Source organism: Serpula lacrymans (assembly GCF_000218685.1).
Source record: "Serpula lacrymans var. lacrymans S7.9 unplaced genomic scaffold SERLAscaffold_12, whole genome shotgun sequence".
In the NCBI taxonomy this organism is placed as follows: domain Eukaryota; kingdom Fungi; phylum Basidiomycota; class Agaricomycetes; order Boletales; family Serpulaceae; genus Serpula; species Serpula lacrymans.
The window spans coordinates 896,515-916,556 of NW_006763301.1; the positions used below are offsets into that span (position 1 = coordinate 896,515).

The 20,042-nt window shown below is 45.6% G+C and overlaps 6 protein-coding genes across 6 annotated transcripts; 4 read left to right on the forward strand and 2 right to left on the reverse strand.

Annotated features, from left to right (window-relative positions):
* Window positions 1-6,666: 6,666 nt before the first annotated feature.
* SERLADRAFT_476100 (uncharacterized protein) lies at window positions 6,667-8,732 on the forward strand (the record flags this gene model as incomplete). The annotated part of the gene is made up of 5 exons (XM_007322099.1): window positions 6,667-7,276; window positions 7,342-7,512; window positions 7,565-8,157; window positions 8,210-8,412; window positions 8,474-8,732. Coding segments are annotated over 5 exons (1,776 nt in total), but the record flags the coding sequence as incomplete, so codon positions are not given.
* Window positions 8,733-9,426: 694 nt separating this feature from the next.
* Window positions 9,427-10,314, forward strand: SERLADRAFT_476106 (uncharacterized protein; the record flags this gene model as incomplete). Its single annotated transcript, XM_007322100.1, has 2 exons — window positions 9,427-9,739; window positions 9,807-10,314. Coding segments are annotated over 2 exons (510 nt in total), but the record flags the coding sequence as incomplete, so codon positions are not given.
* A 638-nt stretch (window positions 10,315-10,952) lies between these two features.
* On the forward strand, window positions 10,953-12,614 carry SERLADRAFT_476108 (uncharacterized protein; the record flags this gene model as incomplete). Its single annotated transcript, XM_007322101.1, has 2 exons — window positions 10,953-12,028; window positions 12,085-12,614. 2 exons carry the CDS (start codon window positions 11,131-11,133, stop codon window positions 12,426-12,428), a joined length of 1,242 nt encoding a protein of 413 aa, XP_007322163.1.
* Window positions 12,615-12,708: 94 nt separating this feature from the next.
* SERLADRAFT_351253 (uncharacterized protein) lies at window positions 12,709-13,454 on the forward strand (the record flags this gene model as incomplete). Its single annotated transcript, XM_007322102.1, has 6 exons — window positions 12,709-12,780; window positions 12,849-12,920; window positions 12,977-13,047; window positions 13,103-13,182; window positions 13,232-13,361; window positions 13,412-13,454. 6 exons carry the CDS (start codon window positions 12,709-12,711, stop codon window positions 13,452-13,454), a joined length of 468 nt encoding a protein of 155 aa, XP_007322164.1.
* SERLADRAFT_363292 (uncharacterized protein) lies at window positions 13,423-16,962 on the reverse strand (the record flags this gene model as incomplete). Its single annotated transcript, XM_007322103.1, has 3 exons — window positions 13,423-15,001; window positions 15,053-15,218; window positions 15,284-16,962. 3 exons carry the CDS (start codon window positions 16,622-16,624, stop codon window positions 14,115-14,117), a joined length of 2,394 nt encoding a protein of 797 aa, XP_007322165.1.
* A 1,387-nt stretch (window positions 16,963-18,349) lies between these two features.
* On the reverse strand, window positions 18,350-18,916 carry SERLADRAFT_476114 (uncharacterized protein; the record flags this gene model as incomplete). The annotated part of the gene is made up of 2 exons (XM_007322104.1): window positions 18,350-18,768; window positions 18,831-18,916. Coding segments are annotated over 2 exons (492 nt in total), but the record flags the coding sequence as incomplete, so codon positions are not given.
* Between the last annotated feature and the right edge of the window lie 1,126 nt (window positions 18,917-20,042).

The window sequence follows — 20,042 nt, forward strand, 5'->3', positions numbered from 1 at the left end:
AGCACTGGCAGCACTATTTAGAAGGTGCTAGGCACCAATTTGAAATCTGTAGTATTTTATGATGGCCCGGGACTGTGGGGGGTCGGTTTTTCTATTGCATTCCCATTATTCTATTACTTTTATCTTTCTTCTTCTTATTTTCTCTTCACACTCACGTCCTATCATACTTACAATGTAGGAGACTCCTCTCCAACCCTCAAGAAGATATCCCAATGATGTAGCATTGGTCAAAGGCTATGTCCGGAAATACTTCAGTGGGAGATTAATCAGCAATGTAGGCTGTGACTCAGTACCTTCTCATGGGTTTACTGATCCAGCCAATTGTACATCTCTTACTAAGGCTTTCTGTCACACAATTAGTAATTACTGTATGATAGACCGTACCATTCTCCCCTTTTTCTTATTAGTTAACTGCTAGTCAGACCATTCTTGATTTCTTTATTCCTTTCGGACTGACCTTCACAATTCATTATATAAGGAGTATATACTCAATGTATTATTCCTTAGTTCAATATTAGTTTGGATTTGCCGCCTATACAGATACTCTTCAGTCTCTATACTCTGATCCACCGCCTTTCTTCAAGGACTTGGCCAGACATTGGTTATTGTTATATAGCTTCATATTTGTTGCCTGACAGGGACTTGAATGGAAGACAGGCCCACTATGTGGTACAAGTTGCACTCATCACAGCTTTGCTGCAACTGTCAGGTGCCTGTGGCACCTTCTGTTCAATTGAGAACTTCTGGGAAGTGTCTAGCCACTTGCTGAGAGCTAACAGGGACAGAACTAGAGTCCAGTATGAGTAACTTTATTATCAGAGAGTACAGAATGTGTACAGTACCTAGAGTCCAGTATGAGTAACTAAAGAATAGGAATACTGGACTCTGCAATATTAGTCCGAAGTTATGTAAACAAAGGTAAACAAATCAGCCACAAAGGCAAAATTATAGAATGCTCAGTGAATACTGAACAATAGAGCAAAAAGAATAAAGAGGAAAGTGATTTAGAAAGAAGGGAAAATAGATAGCACAACTAGGTGCAGAATCACCAAAACTAACACCTTCCACACCCGTGGTGCCACAAAAAAGCATGCTGTCATGCACCAAAGTTGATTGGTAGCATGGACAGGTGTCAAAAATGAAGTGAATATTCAAAAAGACTCGCCTTTGCGCCACACAGGCACAGTGCCATGTGGAATAGTAATTAATATTGCCTTTTTCGAACTTGTGGCTGATCAACACTATCTCTATTAGGCAATCAAGTCGCGCTCACCTTTGCTTTTCCATTCAGTACTTTCAGCATTTCAGCATTTTGGCAAATTTTCGCGTCGCCACTGGCTACACATTGCGCCCTTGCTTTTGTTGTTCTCCCTTATTTTTTTCTTTACTCGGCCCCACCATGGGACCCTTGCTCTCTTTTTTATTCTCACCTGACGGTTGCTTCTGGATCCCCATTCTAGTTCACCTCCTCGTCACCTCCACCCTCCTCCTACTTACCTTCTTTGCTCCCCCACCATACCTGATGTCACCACTCTCCATTCGCTTCTGTGTCCGATCCGTCAACCACCACGTGCCACTGCTGATATCAGCAAAGCCCCGGCGACTGGTCCAAATTGGGCAACAGGTTCATCTTCATGACGTCAATCTTCCATCATATACCATCAAGTCATTGGTCGCTCATCTCACCTGGTTGGAGCGTGGGTGGGTAATTTTTGAGCTGGAGAAGGTTCATCCCCTTGCATTGCCTAAGTACATTGCTGTCCCATTCACTTGGGTACACTTATCTTTTATCCATCATCTTCGCTACAGCTACACCTACCACACGCTGCCTGGGACTCACTTGTTCTAAATTGGAACTACTCCCCTCCCTCCCTCATTTGACCAGGTGGTCCAATATAACCAGTCCATTTGTAAGGCCATGGAACCGTCGGATTTGGACTAGGTGGTGGACCAGTAGCTCCAGTTTCTTTTTTTTCAGCAGAACATTCATTTACAGTGCAATTAATTTTGATCTTTGAATCATTTTCATGGACACATATTTTTTAGGATGCCTGACTGACAATAAAGGAACTGTGTTGATACTGATATTGTTTTGCTTTACCCTTTTTTTACTGCATCTTCCCATGACTTCATGATTTTCTTCCTCTCTTTCTGCTATTGGACTTTATTTTATGGCTGTACAAACCTGTAACATTACTTACACAGCATTCATTGTTCTATCTCCTTCTTTTCCTTATTTTGACGATCTTATCCTGTACTACCTATGCAGGATTCATCAGTGTACATTCCTTCCTTCATGTTCTTTCTCATTCTTTTTGCACAGCTATACTGTGCATAGCCTACTTTTCTTTTACTATATAAACCCCTGTATTTTACCTTGTAAAAAAAAACAACAAGAAATCCAATCCAGACTTCTTCTCTAATCTCAAGTTCACTACTCTGCTACTTGTGATCCAGTGTGGTCACAACACTTCCCACTGCTACCACTGTTAACTGCTGTCATCATCACTCGTCACTTTTGAAAGTCATTATCATCCCTTTCGATTAGAGTCCTTCTGAGCATTACAGTTTGCGCGTCAGGAGCCTGCTATCACTGGGAACCTTGTCACCTCGTCATCTCGTCGTTCTCAAACCTATCTTGTGCTATAATTAGCAAGGTAGCGCTCGTCTATACTCATCATAAAGCCCCTATCTTCTCTAGTTCAACTATCCCTCCTCCTCAAAACCCACACCCATACATCTCTGGGTTTTACTTTGAAGGATCATTATACATACCACCCCACAAACAACCAGAGCACCCACTGTTCTAGGAGGCAAAGCCCATAAACAAGTTCCATGGAATCTGGGAGTATTGTGTGTGGTTTTCTAACAACAGTTCTTATCATTGACAACGCGAGCAAAACTAAGCGAAAAAATGTGCTCCCACATGCCCCTCACGCAACTTTTGGAATCACCGTCCCCTTCGTTTTAGATACTTGTCTAGGTCTAATTATAAATTAATTCATAAGCCTGGGACTTCTATGGGAAAAGCAGATGCTTTATCTAGAAGAGAGGATCATGCCAACAGCATCAAAGATAACAACAAAGGTGTCACTGTTACACTTGGGATGTGCAAGCCTGGTAACACTGGGTTTCTGATATGCAAGTGGTTTCTGATAAGCTCGTCATGGACGAGTTTGAGAAGTATTCTGATGATGAGGGTTTTAACTGATGAATACCAAGTTACACTGTTGAAGTGTATAATTGTATTGGAGATAGTAACTACGATACAGGTCTGTATATATAGTGTCTACTTTAGGGTAGGCATTTGTGTTGAACAAACGAGGACGGGTGATACCGGAATAGGCAATGTGTGTGGGAAGGTATATGTAGGTAGCGGAGTGTAGCTACTTGTGAAGGGAAATAAAGTCTATGCTTAAGTACAGTTCGTAACAGTCACCCTGATAGATCAATCCAGGGTAGCCAATGTTTGTAACAACCAAGAGTTAGTTACTCTGGCGCACACAGAAACACACTATAAGGAAGATGATGAGGGAGTGGTTACCCCTCAGGCTGCAGAGAGTTTGTTGGTTAACAACAGGAGGACTCGCTGAGGAGTCTCCTGGATCTATTGGGGTATATATACTACTACAGGTTTGTTTGTACATATGTACTATACAGTCGATAGAGACAGTGGCTGATGATGTCATGGGGCCTAGCCCGCATGGCCAGCTCCACTGTGTGAGAGAGTTGTGTCTAAAATAAGAAGAAAGGCAACGTGGCGCGAGAAAGGGAAATGCCGCGTGGCACCCTGTGTAAAGGCTAAAGGTACGAGGTTAAGGCGGAGAATAAAAGTAAAGGGAAAGTCCGAAAATGTGTTATCGTAACAATGTTTGAATCAGGCAGGATCACAATCTGCTAGATGTCTTTAGGAAAACATCTCATCAGAAGAAAAGGCAGGCCTTGATGGCAATGAACATTATTTATGGGAAGACAGGCTCTTCCATTACAAAGACAAAATCTATGTGCCTGAGTCCACAAAGATCAAGGCAATAGATAGACATTATGACACTCCAGTAGCTGGGTACCCTGGGTGGCAATGAACCATGGAGTTGATCTCCTGTAACTACATGTGGCCAGCCATGGTCAAAGACATACAGGAATACATAAAGTGTTGTCTTTGCTGTGCCATGGCAAAGAACTCTCATCAACCACTGGCTAGTAAATTTATGCCAAATCCAATACCAGCTGGTCCCTGGCACAATATATTGGTTGACTTCAGGATGGATCTGCCCAAATCAAATGGATATGATTCAGTAATGGTGGTTGTAGATTGCTTCTCCAAAGGTATGGTATTCATTCCCATCAATAAAACTATTACAGCTACTGGTACAGCAGACTTATTTAAAGACTTTGTATGGTCTATCCACGGGTTACCAGAAACAGTTATCTCCGATAGGGGACCTCAATTCACTAGAAAATTTATGAAAGAACTATTCCAGATGCTGGGCATCAAACCTAAGTTATCAACAGTGTTCCATCCGCAAACAGATGGACAAACAGAGAAACTCAACCAGGAGCTAAAATGGTATCTCCAGATATTTATCAACAATAGGCAGACAGATTGGGACAAGTGGCTAAAGATAGCCCAGTTCTCTTACAATATCAAACAGTCGTCAGCTACAGGAAAGGCACCATTTGAGGTTATAAGGTCGTACCTCCCCAGGATGGGTGTAGAACCTGGAAAAAGCAAAACGAGGCTGCAGGGAACTCAGTCAAAGATATGAAGTCTGTCTTAGATGAAACACACAAGGTGCTATTCAAAACTGCAGAGCAGATGAAAGACAGGGCAGAGTGTAGACACTCTATGTTACAATTAACATACCAGCACCTACTTACGCTTCACTTTTGTACTTCTACTTTTATTTTCCAAGTCACATGACCAGTCATGTGACACATCACCTGACCAGTGTCTAGACTCATCATATGACCGGTCACATGCTAGACATCGGACTTTGAACTTTATTTACAACTGTACAGTACCTCATGTATTTTAGTATATATACAAGAGCAATACATGGGGAAGGACTCAGTGAGTCCCCCTGTTGTCTAGCACAACTAACTCACTGCAGCCTAAGGGGTAACCACTCCCCATCATCTTCTTTATAGTGTGTTCCTGTGTGCGCCAGAGTAAATAACTCTTGGTTGTTACACTCTAAGCCCCTGATTACAAGGTTGGCGACCTGGTCTGGTTAGATACCGGCCACTTGAAATTAAAAGATTGGCAGTCTAGAAAACTGACCAAAAAGTGGATTGGCCCTTACCGGATTAAGGAAGTCAAACCCAACGCAGTGGAGCTGGAACTCCCAAAACAAATGAGGGTAGTACCCACAATTAACATTAGCTGTGTAAAACCTTACAAAGGGCCGCTGCTGGGACAGTGCGTAGACCAGCCTGGACCGGTTGTAGTCACCCAGGAAGGTGAGGAAGAGTTTGAAGTTGAACAGGTGGTAGATGCATGCTTGAAGTGTGGAAAATTAGAAATCCTAGTCCTCTGGAAGGGTTATGGAGACGAGGACAGCATGGGAACCAGAAGCCCATCCGGACAATTCCTGTGATGCTGTTCACAAATTTTATTCCACAGCCGGTATATATACCCAAATACATCAAGGAGACTCCTCAGTGAGTCCTCTTGTTGATTACTCTCAACTAACTCAGTCCTGTCCTAAGGGGTATATCCACTCCTCCACTCACCCTCTTTGCCTGTCTTCATTGTGTGCCAGAATCTACAAACTTTGGTTGTAACACTTGAGGGTTTCTGACTGTTCAGAGGTCCAGAAACCATAGCCTGTGGCATGGATATAACAGTTTCTGCTGCACTTAGTTGTAGGTGCTCCAAAAATTGTATGTCAGGATCTGGCTCTGTCTGCTACCACGCATGCCACTATTTCCAATTATTGGAGCAGATGGGTAAGCTTGCTGATTGCCCATGCACAGAGGAATGGAAAGCAAAGGAAACGAGAATGAAAAGGTGTTATCAATCAAGTCATAAGAAGTGTTGAAATAGAAACCTGGAACCTCTGGGTCCAGGAATTTCATGTTGGATATTTGGTCCCTCAGGGCGCAGGAAAAGGCGGGAGAAGGATTCCTTTGGCAAAGGAATGCCGTAACAACATAAATACATGCTTCTTATATAACAAACATATGTAAATATCATGTGAAAGAACAATGGTGGGTGGCCACAAAAAGCCGGTTATAATCACAGAGTAAATCTTCGGGCGAAGCTCCGAAGTTTGCTTACGTAATATAATTTCTACATTTCATATGTAAGACAATGTTTTATGCCCCTCAAAATAATCAATTCAGAAACCCATTAAATGTTCAGTGAAATAACTAATATTATCTTTTTTGTAACAGGTAAATTAGAGATGCCGATCTCCCCTATAATTATATGATGATTAAAATGTTCATCAAAATTCGTTATCCTCAATGTAGTTTTAAGTCCAGGTGAAATGATATATTTTAGACGGCCAAATTATCAATGTGAATAATCAATTTCAGTATGCACATTTTGGTACACTAAAATTTTCCTGACTGCGAAGTGTGGTCAAGCATAGTGGCGTATTCGACAAGTCCGAATCCCGATTGCAAATCGTGTGAAACGGGTCAGTCAGTATGCACTCAACCATACTCAATACGTTGTAAGTGGTGTGCCGCTGGCGCACTCACAAATCTAGTCCCGTCATATGGATACACTTCCCTCAAAACCACCAAGTGGGCCTCGCAATTCCACGGATAACAGTAGGCGAGCACGAAGACAGCGGGAGAGGGATAAGAAACCGAAGAGCAACCACGAAACAGGATCGTCACATAGACGCGATGAGAAGGAAAAGGAGACAAAAGATAGGTCCAAGGAGGGAGGAAAGGGAAAACAGAAAGAAAAGGAAAAGGTTGGAAACCTACTGAACATTAACCCCCCGGCCAATGGCGAGCTTGGGGATGATTTCATACCATTCATCCTGAGTGATGCTTCCGCTTCTGACGAGGAAATGTCTCACAGAGACGATCACTCGCGCTCTCGTGCTTCCGTTCGAGAATGGGACAAAGGTAAATCTAGAGAGCACGACAGGGATGGAGGTCGTCATTCTACTGGAGGGAAACGCAAACACGATGCCATCTCTGACGAAGAGGACGATTGGCGTTATAGACGGCGGAGAATGGAGCCTCCTGCAGCTTCGCGGAGCGCCCCTTGGATTTCTTCCATAAATTGGGACAAATGCAATAATGTGCCAGAGATGTACGTCTGTATTCATAAGTGCTCCCTGTGAAATACATTGGTCCGAGTGCTAATACATGTATCAGGTTGCACCGTGAAGTTGAAGCATTTGTCAACTACATGTCACCCTCGCCTGTGGAAGACGAAATCCGTGGGCTAGTGATCAGTCTAGTCACAAAGGCTGTTTCTTCTGCATTTCCAGACGCACAAGTGCTACCTTTCGGCAGCTATGAAACCAAACTCTATCTTCCAGATGGGTATGTATTGTAACAGAATATCAATATCTGCATGCTTACTACTTCGTGCCAGTGATATTGATTTAGTGATTCAATCCGAGTCTATGGCCTACAGCAACAAAGTTACTGTTCTCCATGCCCTTGCCAACACCCTAAAACGCGCAAAAATAACTTCCAAAGTTACTATCATTGCCAAAGCCAAAGTGCCCATTGTCAAATTCGTCACCAACCATGGCAGACTTAATGTTGATATCAGCATCAATCAAGGCAACGGTGTCATCGCTGGGAAGATTGTCAATGGTTTTCTCAAAGACATGCATGGCTGCGGTTTTGCATTGCGGAGTCTTGTGATGATCACGAAAGCATTTTTGAATCAACGTGGTATGAATGAGGTTTATACAGGGGGCTTGGGAAGTTACAGCATAGTGTGTCTCGCAATTAGCTTTTTACAGATGCATCCGAAAATACGTAGCGGTGAAATCGACGCGGAGAAGAACTTGGGAGTTCTGGTGATGGAGTTCTTCGAGCTCTATGGATGTTATTTCAACTACGAGGAGGTAGGGATTTCGGTTAGGAAGGGAGGGACATATTTCAATAAGAGGCAAAGAGGATGGTACGATTTCTATAAAACAAACTTATTATCGATTGAAGACCCTACTGAACCTTGTGAGTATCTTCCAGTTTTGTATCTTGCAAGGTTAATTGTCGTCGAATTTAGCAAATGACATATCGAAGGGCTCATTCGGTATCGCTAAGGTTCGGCAGACGTTGGCGGGAGCTCACGGAATAATGACGAGTACATCATTTCTTCGAGCTGGTATTCTCGGTTCCCGTAGGGAAGGACGCTCATACTCCTTACGGAATAACCATTATCCAGAAGATATGAGTATATTATCAAGTATCTTGGGCGTTACGCAGGAGGTAAGGACTAAAACAAGTACGAATCAATGTTTAAACATGCTAAAGGACAAAATTTATGTAGACAATCAACCATCGCCTTCTCCTGCAAGAAGTTTATGATGAGATGGTACTACATCGGTTACTGGGCGTGATACCACGAGCTTCAGAATATACTGATGTCTCTATCGACGGACCCCAGGTATCAAAAACATCATCAAAACCAAATTCCCAATCAGCACGAGGAGCGAAGAGCGTCAAGGAAGCATGGAAAGAGGCCGATGCAGAGCGCTCCGAAGAAGTGGCGGTAGAGGTGCAAAACGGTGTTCATGGTAGTCGAAGGCAAGAAGAGGAGGATGAAGAAGGGGAGGAAGAAGACGAAGGGAGGTATGGCATCAGTGAACGGCAACGGAAGCGACAAAAAAACGGAAGCTGGAAAGAAGACACGCGGACGGTGTTCACTACAGATGATGATGATGAAGAAGAAGAAGAAGAGGAGGAGGAGGAGGAGGAGGAGGAGGAGGAGGAGGAGAAAGAGTTCAACGGCGACTCTGAGGACGATGATCTGCGGGCGGAGGTCGAGGAATACGGCCTAGAGGAGGGGGAGTTTTTGGATAGAGACGATAAAAAAAGCAGGATGAGTAGACGAAGGTCTTATTGGCTATCCAAAGGAGTTGGTCCGGGGTTCGGTGACAATGATGAAGACGATTGAATGATTCCCTTGCGTGTGCTTGGTTTCTTTCCGTTATCGTTAGGGCATGACCCTGTCTGGGAATTCTGTGCGGAGTCAGTGTGTAGTTACCCCGACGACTTGCTGAGAATCAGGGCCATACTACTTTACCCTGATCATTCGATTATGCAGCGGTCATACCATGATGGATTTACAGTAGAATTTCATGGATATATGTACACTTTAAAAACCGAGGATGATCCCGGGGTGACCTGAATAATTTGGCCGTGTATGGACGGATTACGGTATTCATTTGAAGGTCTGCTGAACTCAGCAAATTATTGAGCGTTTCAACATAAAGTGCATGCACACTGGTTGCCAACGAACTTCTACAACAATTCCTAGGCCAGCAGGTTCAACCAACATCATTCGTTACACGTTTTCTTGTCAAGTCTTCATTATAACCATCTTTTGCTGTGCTACATTGCATCCTTCCACGTTTCCTTCAACCCCACAGCTACTTTCCGAACTTCGACCTCTTTTTACTCTCCTTAAGTCCGTATCGAAACTTTTCGTACCATCCCCACATTTCAGTTTCACCCTGGCTGGCCGTGTCTTCACAATCTTCAGAGTCGCAGGTCGTTTCACCAATTTTGTTTTCTAAACCTTTCCTTTGCAAATGTTCGTGGCTTTCTCGCCTGCTATTGTCTTGTATTCTCAGCTAAGACTCCTTTCTCTAAACCCACAGGGCAGCGTCCAAAGCACAGGTTCCTCCAGTCAATTTAAAAGAACGCATTGCAGCCTTGCAACAACGCAATGTATCCCCAAGCCAACACCCTTCCACTCAACCTTCGAACAAGTCTGCCCCCGCTTTTGGTGCTGGTGGTCTGCGTGATAGGATAGCCAAGTTTGAAGAAAAAGGTGGTGTTCCAGTTCCTCGTGCAAGCTTTGGCATGAATGTGCCTCAGCTGGCAGAGAACGCTCCAGCAAGGAGGAGAGGAGAACTCTACGCCAACCGCGTACAAGGACTCGGGAGACCAACTGGGGCTCCTGCAAGTCGATCCGGTTCCCCTTTACCAAATGTTGACGATCTTGCTCCACGAAAACGATGCATCTCCACCTCTGCTGCGGGCCTAGATAACTCTTCGCTAGCTCAGAATGACGGTCCGGTTCCGCCCCTCCCTTCAAATGGACCGTTTTCTAACCCTCGTCGCAACACTCTTACGGCTAATCTTGCTGGTACTCGTCGTGTTGCCAGCTCATCAGATGCAGTGTTCGGAACGCACGACACAAACTTCCCTTCTGCATCGCATGCTGCATTGCCGCCTGTGTATTTCGAGTCAGGGGAAGCCGAGGAGCCCACAGTTATATCCAGTGAGCCAATTACCTCGGTAGCCACAGATGATGATCCGCCGAGTGTCTTGGCAGTGGTGGAGGAACCGTCTGAAATACCAGAAGCGTCTTCTTTAGTCCTTGAAGCGCCTCCCGTTCAAGACAGTCCTGTTGATTCTGATGTAGTAACAGATCATGTCGACTTATCCACAAGCGAAGTTGATGTATCCGTTGAAGAGCCCGCAAAGGAGACCTTGGACCTGAAAAATGACCACCAGGACCGTTCTCCGAGCATCACCGAATCTCTAGATGTTGGCTGTGAGGAAGTTGTTAAAGAAGTTCAGGTTGAGATGACAGAAGCTCCACCTGCACTTGAACCAGAGTGCGTCGCGGAACAAATGTCGGACACTACGGCGTCACAAGATAAGAGTGATGAAGTACCCACATCCGCGATAGAGCTGGTTGTTTCGAAACCAGAAGTAGTCGAAGAGTGTGCCGATGTTGTACCTCCCTCTATTGTCTCTCCTACTGAAGTCAACCCTTCGACGTCCATTCTTCGCATGGACCTCGACACCCCAACAGTTACTCTTACTCCGACAGCGCCCATAACTCTGGCCAAAGTTGAACCAGTTCCAGAACCTGCGTGTGCGCCCTCAACGCCCACCAACCAAACTATTCCTATCATAGTCTCCCCTGTTAACTCACCCTCAGAAGCAGAAGACAAACGCTCAGTGTCAGACATGGGCTCTATCACAATACACGTGGATGACGAGGCTAAGCCCCCAAAGTCGAATATAGCAAGTGGAGGGAAACGTTGGAAAACAGTTCCTAAACAGACGTTCACTGCAGTAGTACACGGAAAGAAAACCGAAACATCGACATCTACCCCTGCTTCTAACTTAGTGCTTCCTGTCACGCCTCAGATAGCTCGAGTGCGACAAACTGGGAAGACTATTAAAGTCGAACCCCCAGTAAGCCCTGGGTATGGCGAACTTGCAATGCTTCTGGAAGAGGCCGCTTTATTGGAGAGACGGCTGGCAGAGGGTGATGTTGACAGTGATAAAACCACTCAATCCGGCGCTCTCGCTGTCGAACCTCAGCCTCCCGAGGCAACCGTCCATATGGAAACTGTTCCTGAAGAAGACATGCATAACGAATCTGTGCTAACCCTTACTAGTCGAGAGGAATCTATTCAAGACTCTGTTCGCACCACAGAATATACTGACGCCATGTCGATATCGACACGTTCAGTTTCTGTACCCTCGATCAAAGAACCTGTGTTACATGATGACATCCCCGAGGAAGACGAAGGTCCTTTCTCTGTTCCACCCACCCCTCCTCCCAAGTCCCCTATACCGAAATATCTTTCGGGAATCCGTCGGTTTGCGAGTTCATCTAGCTCTCGTCGTTCTTCTAGTCACATGCCAGGAGCTTATCCACGTGACAGTATTTCTGTTTCATCAGAAGACTCTGTTGCTACTCCACCCGACAATGGCTTTGATCTCAACGGTAATGGAATTGCCTGGCCTTCTGTGTCTCCCAAGAAGAGTAGCGACCCAGTGTCAAGATCAAGTTCGTTTGCAGATAGGTTTTTCAATCGTAGCAGGACAAAGTCGAACATGAGTCATACCGATGGTGGTAAGGCTTCATTATCAACCCAAGTACAACAACCTTTTAATATATTTTTATTTTAGATGATATCTCGATGTCACGCAGTTCTACTAGTAGCAGATTCCATACTGTGTCCGGCACTCCGGACTCCTCTCCATCCAAACGCTCGACAACTCGAAATCTTGCCAGTGCATCCCTTACACGACCTACTTCTACTATATCTCTGGCGTCTACAACATCGAATCTTGGACTATTTGATAAGGACATTTTCGACGCTTTCCCTTCTGTTCCGGAAACTATACCGCCTGGCCCTGTGGCTCCTCAATCGCTTCTCTCGCCAGACGACTGCCCTACTACGGTGGGAAGGTCTTCAACAATGCCAGTCAAGTCGAGAAAGCATTCAGCTCAGAGGTTTTCAATGGCATAAAGATATAAATCAATGGTGTTCGTATTGATATAGCTAGCCTATTCCGCGATTCGATTTTTTTTCCCTCTGTCCAATATTTGCTAGTCGTATTTCTCATTTAGTTAGTAGGTTTTGCTGAGATCGTAGCCATTTGAACAACATTACAGTATTTTTGCTCGCATTGAATAAAATAAACTGGTCACGTGCTTTTATCTAGTTTGATGACTTCTCAGTTCAACTGGCACTTGCAGTTTGCAGTAAAACCACCACTGACCTGACAAGGAAAATAGGATTTGCAGTCATGACTTCGGTGGTCCTGGAGACAAGTCTCGGAGATATTCAACTGGAGCTTTACTGGAATCATGCGCCTCGAGTAAGTATATCCCCGAAACTTAAAAGCTTAGTTCTTCCATTCTCAACTTTAGTATGTATGAATCTTAGACATGCAAGAACTTTTCGGAGCTCGCAAGTCGTGGGTACTATAATGGTGTCGCCTTTCATCGCATCATCGCAGTTAGTTCGCAAAATCCTTCCTTCAATGATGCTGATGACTCAAAATTCTGTTACAGGACTTCATGGTCCAAGGTGGTGACCCCACCGGCACTGGAAAAGGTGGTGCAAGTATTTACGGCCAAAGATTGTACGATTCTCTATCCACTCTTCGTTTTTCGCTCTTTAATGCGATATCTGGGCAGCGAGGATGAGATTAACCCAGACCTGAGATTCACTGGAGCTGGAATTCTGGCCATGGCAAATTCTGGGCCAAATACGAATGGTGTGCAAAGTGCTGGTGCTGTCCTCCTCAATACTAACATGCGGTATAGGCTCTCAATTTTTCATGACCCTTGCTCCGACACCTTTTCTTGATAACAAGCATACGATCTTCGGTCGTGTAAGCTCTGGTATGCGAGTACTCCAAAGACTTGGCGCGGTAGCAGTTGACGGTCAGGATCGGTATGTGATTCAACCCATGGCAGTATATAATGGCATCTTATCTCTGCTAGACCTCGGGAGGATATGAAAATATACAAAGCCCGAACTATATGATCACAAAAAGTGGATCGCGGTGTAAAGATGTTCCTGCTCACACTAGAGTTATTGTCGTCGCAAGTTTACTATCGTGGCAAATATTGTGGGCCATTGAATGGGCAGTGTGCTCTTAATGGCAATAGCTGGTCTAGGAAAGGATGATGATGCTCGTATGTTGGTGGTCAAACAACGCACTTCCGGATTTTTGGGGCGCATATACTTTGCCAGGCTTGCCTCACGTTCCATCACAACAAGGTATCTTAGTCTACTAAGTTCAATGCAGCGATCTTAGTTTGTACGTTTATGTGGTTGTTTCCTTACTCTTTCAAGTGTTTCAGGTAAAATTTGTTTCGTTGAAAATGACACTCCCTCTCTCGCAACTAGTGAATTATGGGGGTATCAAAGTAACTACTAGTGCAAATGGAAAAATCTGATGTTCCCATTCATAAGTGATACAATGTTCCAACACAACAATTATCAACTTTGACATCAGGTAGAGGACAAATGTAGTGACATATAGACAAATTGCTCTTCATTCCGAAGTCATGACAAGGAAAATAAAAAATGATGAATGAGTTACGAAAAATGATGACATGCCCCAAGACTGTAACACACAAAAAGACAAAAGGCGATAAGAAAGTAGTGTGGAATAAAAAGGATAGGAAAGGTATTCGATTCTCAACGTCTTGTCCTTGCCAAGGTCTTTATTCGTGGTCGTGTCGGTGTCTCATCGTTGAGCGGCAAACGAGCTGGTATGGTGCTAGAAGAAGCTGCAGGGAGGCCATTGCCCCTTCTGGATGACTCTCCTCCTAGGAGAGCTCTAGCTCGCTGGTGAGTGGTAGGGCGAGAAGCCGAAGGTGCCCATCGAGACGTCCTACGACCCTCAGTCATCAACTCATCCTCTGAATCCGCTGGACGGTCCGCGGGAGCAGCACTGCCTCCTCGCTCTACCTCTCTCTCTGGTTCCACAGACTCTGGATCGGAGAGTGTGACCTCGAGGTCCTGATCCATGGCATCTACATCCGCTTGTTCGATCTCTTCTTCGTCTTCATCATCGTCGGTTCCATCGTCGTATATACCGCCTGGAGGCTCGCCCACCCAATCATCGTCATCATTACCAAAGTCCCAGACGTCCAACTGAGTAGTAAGATTACGATTGCTAGCAGCTACACACCATCGGCCCTCGAAGACGACCTGCCATACGCCACTGATGCCTGTCAATAGATCCCGAACCACGGAGCCATCGCGGACATCCCACATCTTCAGTGTGCCATCAGACCCACTGAGGACTTTAAATTCGTCGTGTTGAAAGCAAGTGATCGCACCAGTGTGGGCTGCAAGAGTATTTCGCAATTCGCCAGTATCCGGATCCCATATTCGAAGCGTCGAGTCGGCAGCAGCAGATACAAGATAAGACGGAGAAAGGCCAAGAAGCCCAACAAGAGAGGTGTGGCCCGTTAGTGTGTGCTGACATTGCCCATTACGGAGATTCCACACCCTCACGGTCCCATCCATAGATCCAGAACACGCTAGATTGCGGCTGAGGTCAAGCACAACGCTGTAGACTGCAAACAAAACTGAGTAACAGACCACTGACATCGGAGTGCAAAACTAACCTTTCTGAGTATGACCGACTAAAACCCATTTGCAGTCACCAGTGATGATATCCCATATTCGAACGGTGCAATCGTAACTTCCAGAGACTAAAGTACGACCTCTAGCCGCAAGAGCGCGGACAGCATGGTCGTGTCCTTCCAGATGTATCTTATGATATGGGTTTTCCTCCACATCCTCCTTGGTACGTGAGTCATCCAAGAACATAGAAGCAAAAAGAATTGAAAGCTCACCTCTGATGGGTCGGCTTCCACATCATCTGCACCGTCACATCTGTACTCGGGATCTCCAGGTCGTGGTAACGTCCAGACTCTCAACGAATGATCACGGCTGCCAGTCACAATCACAGACCGCTTGGGCCATTTCTCCTTCGTGACGACGCCGTTTTCGTCCTCCATATCTATCCACTCTGGCTTTACGATGGCAAGACATCGCACAGTACTTGTATGACCTCCGAATATGTGCGTACATCTTCCAGTAGATAGATCCCAAATGCGCACTGTCCGATCTGTTGATCCGGTTACTAACGTATCCTTGCTTGCCGCCATGGCCCAAACTCCTCCTTCGTGTCCATCTAAAGCTTGGAGCAGCTCTCCAGTCAAAGGTGAATAGACGTGAATCGAGTGATCATCAGACGCGGATATAATGCGACCATGCGAGAACAAAAGACATGTCACAACCGAAGACCCATGAGCAGGAAAAGATCGATGTTTGGGTTCCTCGTTGTGCACCCAGCGAGTTCGTGTAAGATGTCGTGATTTGAATAGCATTTTGTACGGGTGGGGTAGTGGTAGCGGATTTCCAACAGGTGATATGAGCTGCGCTTGGGTCTCCTGTTGCCGTCTTGCAAAAATGGATTGAGCAAAAGCTCGTTCTGTGTCACCTCCGAACCAGATCTTAGTATTCTTTAACAAGTCTCGCCACAGCACAGGATCAGAATCGACGATTGCTCTCCAAGACCTTGATACCCTAGAAGCGCGGGTGAGAGTTGAATATGGTAGATAGCTAAGGACCAAGGACACCAGCTCCGGGGGTAATAGCGTCAAAAAGTCCCGCGCTAATGTCGGCGTCAACACTGAATGCAGTGTGCGCAGAACGGGTAAAGGAGAGTGCCGAAGCAAAGTCAAGAGAAAATGAGACTGTAGCTGTGGTGGAAGGGTACTAAAATGCGAAAGCAACGAGGGTAACGTCAAAAGAGTCGTTAAAGCAAGGTCAGGCTGTAACGGTGCCTGAGGTTGGGGTGAAGATGCCCCACTTGGCGGTGCTGAAGGCCAGATGCACTGGGGCGGTGGAGAGCCGTGGGGAGACGGTAAAGGAGAAGGGGGTGCTGCTGCATTGAGTGTTGATAGTTGCGGTAGATGTGTGGCTCTTGCTTTCTTGCGAGGAGGGGTGTTTGTTTCAAGATCGTGTGTGGACTCGACGCCTTCCATCATATTGTCTGATCCGTGCGAGCGTTTTCTGCCGTACCGTTCAACAGCCTCTGTGAGACCAATGACCTTCCCATTGTCGCCTCCTTCCTCTGGCTTCAGCATCCGCCACCCCTTGCCACTAGCAACGGCATCCTCCTCCTGCATTTCGTCCTCACCCTCCTCTCCATCGCGGAATGTGGCACGAGCACCGCCTGGAAATACTAAAGGAAAGCGTCTTAATGAGCTCGGAAGGTGAGCCCGCAATAAAGGAAAGCCTTTAGAATATTTGGGTTCGGAAGGGGGCGGGAGTGCAGGAAGGGGAATTGGCGCGTATGTTGTAGTTGTTGTCGTGGTCGTGACGACGCTGCATAAACAGGTCAATGTCCCTCCAGAGATATATATTTTTCAAGGAAAACATACGTTGTTGTGTTCACAGATGGAGCCAGAACCAGCGTAGGGCGCTGATGATGGCTCATTGTCGAAAAATAAAGGGAATGTTGAATATTGAGTGGTGAACGCGTTCTGTAACATGAAGGCAAGCACCTCGTTCAGCCACAACGCCACATTAATTAGAGCGCCACTTAAACGTTAAGTTCCGCTTTAGGTACCTGTAGAACAGCTATCTGAGTATTGCTACTACTAATTTGTCTAGAAATCCTCATTTTCTTTTATTCCTGATGGTCTTGTGCGTAACATCAGTGCGTTTATGTTTCCAGAAAAATAGTTATGCAGCTTTGCGCTACAGCCCTTTGCGGTCCATCAGCTAGATCATCTATCCGACTTGAGAGGGTTAGTACCTCATCATAGCTGAAAGCCCTAGAGCTCATTGTATTGTATCTATGACAATATTTCTCAGCTCCTTACATGAAGGTACCAGGCATGTTCGTACCATTACGAAATATTGCACCTTAAATGATTATTAATGCCATGAACTTGGCGAGTCCTGATGAATTCAGAAGGATGTTTTAAGTCTACTTTTCTATCAGGAGAGCTGTTGAATTCAGAAGCGCGACCCTTTGACAGATTATTCAACGGAGCACCGTCAAACAACTGAATGCATCCCCTGAATCCCTAGAGGTAGTATTATTTCCCATGTTGGTGTATTCATGGCATTTTGGCACTTTACAGCTTGCAACGTGGACACTCGGAACTGTCAAACAAATCTTATGAATAACTGTGCGTGTGCAGAAGTTTCTAAAGATTTACTCTACTCGGATCACCACCTCTTTCGGACATCGTACCACCATTCCAAGTACCTCTACCCTCCCGAGGTCATCCTGGAAGTGGGCGGCAAATGTCGGAAACCTGATTCTCTTTGCGCGAAGTACTATTTTCGTAAGCGGATCAGTGCAACCGTTAGAAAATGTTACACGTAACTCAAGCCCGCTCACTATGCCTGCTTGTGTGAGACGACCCTACCACAATCGTTCGTTCTGAACACGCCTGCAGTCGGTGACCAGCCTGAGCGGAGGTACGTAATCTCGCCCTTCCAGCTTCATGTATCATACTTTATCGAGGAAAGCGTGATTAGTGGATGGTTCCATGCTCGAGAAACTTTTTGTCCTTTATTGCGTGAAGAATGCAGTCTTGACTTCACCGTGTTGCAAAGTTTCTACTCACCCAATGACTTTTTATAATTCTCAATTTCAGCTCATGCATATCGAAAACTTCAATTTCGGTAGTGCTTTCGCATTCATGTTTGTGGTTCCATATTCTAGTCTATGCCTGACATCCATGTACCTAGCGCACTACGTTTTTACGTCTCAAGCATATTTGGATACCAATTCAATTTGGCTGACTGATCAGAACGGATTTGTATAAATCAGAAAAGTCGTATCGGTTCGAGAATGGAGCGCATGGAAACACTTTCATTTCATCGTCCTGACAGGGAATTTGATCCTTATACATTGTCACGGTAGACATAAGCGCGAGAAAAACAAAGATAACCATGGTCCTTGCCAGATTTACGGAGTAGCTGTCACCGCTCACCTTTGTGAGAACACTTTCGCCCAAATCATCGCAATAACGTTTTTCCGGCGGCTTCGTTAGTAACGCGTAGGAGAAACAGGGGCTTCGCAGAGTATGTGGTAAGCAAGAGACAACTTCAATCGCCCATCGAGGAATATCTTGGCTTGCAACATGTGCAGGACGAACCATGAATAGAGTACGGAAGGCTTGCTGTAGCGCGAGCGAGTGAACTTTAGGAGTGCTGGTCGTAACGTACCAAATGCGGCGGCAAGGACCATGCGAAACATGTAAGTAAGCAATGAACCTTGCAGCGAGCGCGGGCGTGTAGCGTCCATTGTCCTCTAAAAAAATTTCAATTTTTTATCGATTAGACCAAAGAACAACAGAAAATATGCGTGCCCACTTTTTTCACCGTTCGGCTTCACCTTGTAAAAATCAAGTATTTTTTCTACCGCAGAAATGATAAAAAGGCGCATGGGCGTGTGGCTAACTCTGTTCGCCATTTGGATGCTCGGTATCGCGATATGGTAAATAGCACCACCCGCTTGCATCAGCACAACATAATAGTAGAGCGCAAATCGAGCCACCCACTCATTTCGAACCCACCACGGCCATTATACATCACTGGAGATACCATATCGAGGTCCTCCAATGACTATCGAGGTAAACACATGGTGCCAGGGCCAGGGAAACACAAAACCGATAAGGCGGACCAGCAACGATGCCAGATTGTCCAGGAAACATAGCTACATCTCACAGGCTTGGCGCATGGCCCCAAGGTCTAGAATCCTGATTTCATGGAACTTCGCCGTTGCGGGAAAGGGCTTGTTTCACTTCTTCGTAGAAGGCTGATCACGAGTGATAATCTTGGATAAACTCAAAACCTTTTGTTTGAGAATGAGTGCACGAGAAATATTTTGTATCGTTTCCATGATACCGCCACTGTCCTCGTTCCTGGTAAAGGTAAGGAGGAGCCACTTGGCAGGACGACTTCCTTACCTGCTTGAACTGGGGTGCGCAGAAGAAATCATGACAATGTTGGCATCAATCATTGGTCAAATGCAGACCATCGACTACCCGATAGGACATGTCGAACAAGAGATTTTACCACATACGTGCAAGATGTCCAGCCTCAAAATAGGAAAGAGGATGGGCACATGTTGCATTGAGAAGCAGCGGCAGCACATGGCGCATACGAGATTCCATCCTCGGCGTCGGCAAGGCTGTATCTGCATGCTTTCATAATACCGTGACCGCAGTTCTCTGGTGCTGCATATAGCTCTTGGGAACGTAAGGAGTGCTGCGTTGATTATGCCGCGCAGTATTCTTGCTTGCCCTGTCAGTAAATGATACATATTCAGCAAGACGCAAGTCAAGACGGGGAAGCGGTAGCGGCTCCGGTAAGCTGTGAGAATGACACGAATTTAGTGTGGGTTCTTGGAGGAGGACTTCGGTGGATAAGGATACTATAAGCATTGTTGTTACGCTGCCGATTCCAGGTAAACTGAGCAGCCAATCATATTATGGATGGAGTTGACACCGTCACGGACGTTGATGTAAAATCGAGGCCCTGGTTCCTCGATTAGGAAAGGCCAGATGAGAATACGAGGGACAC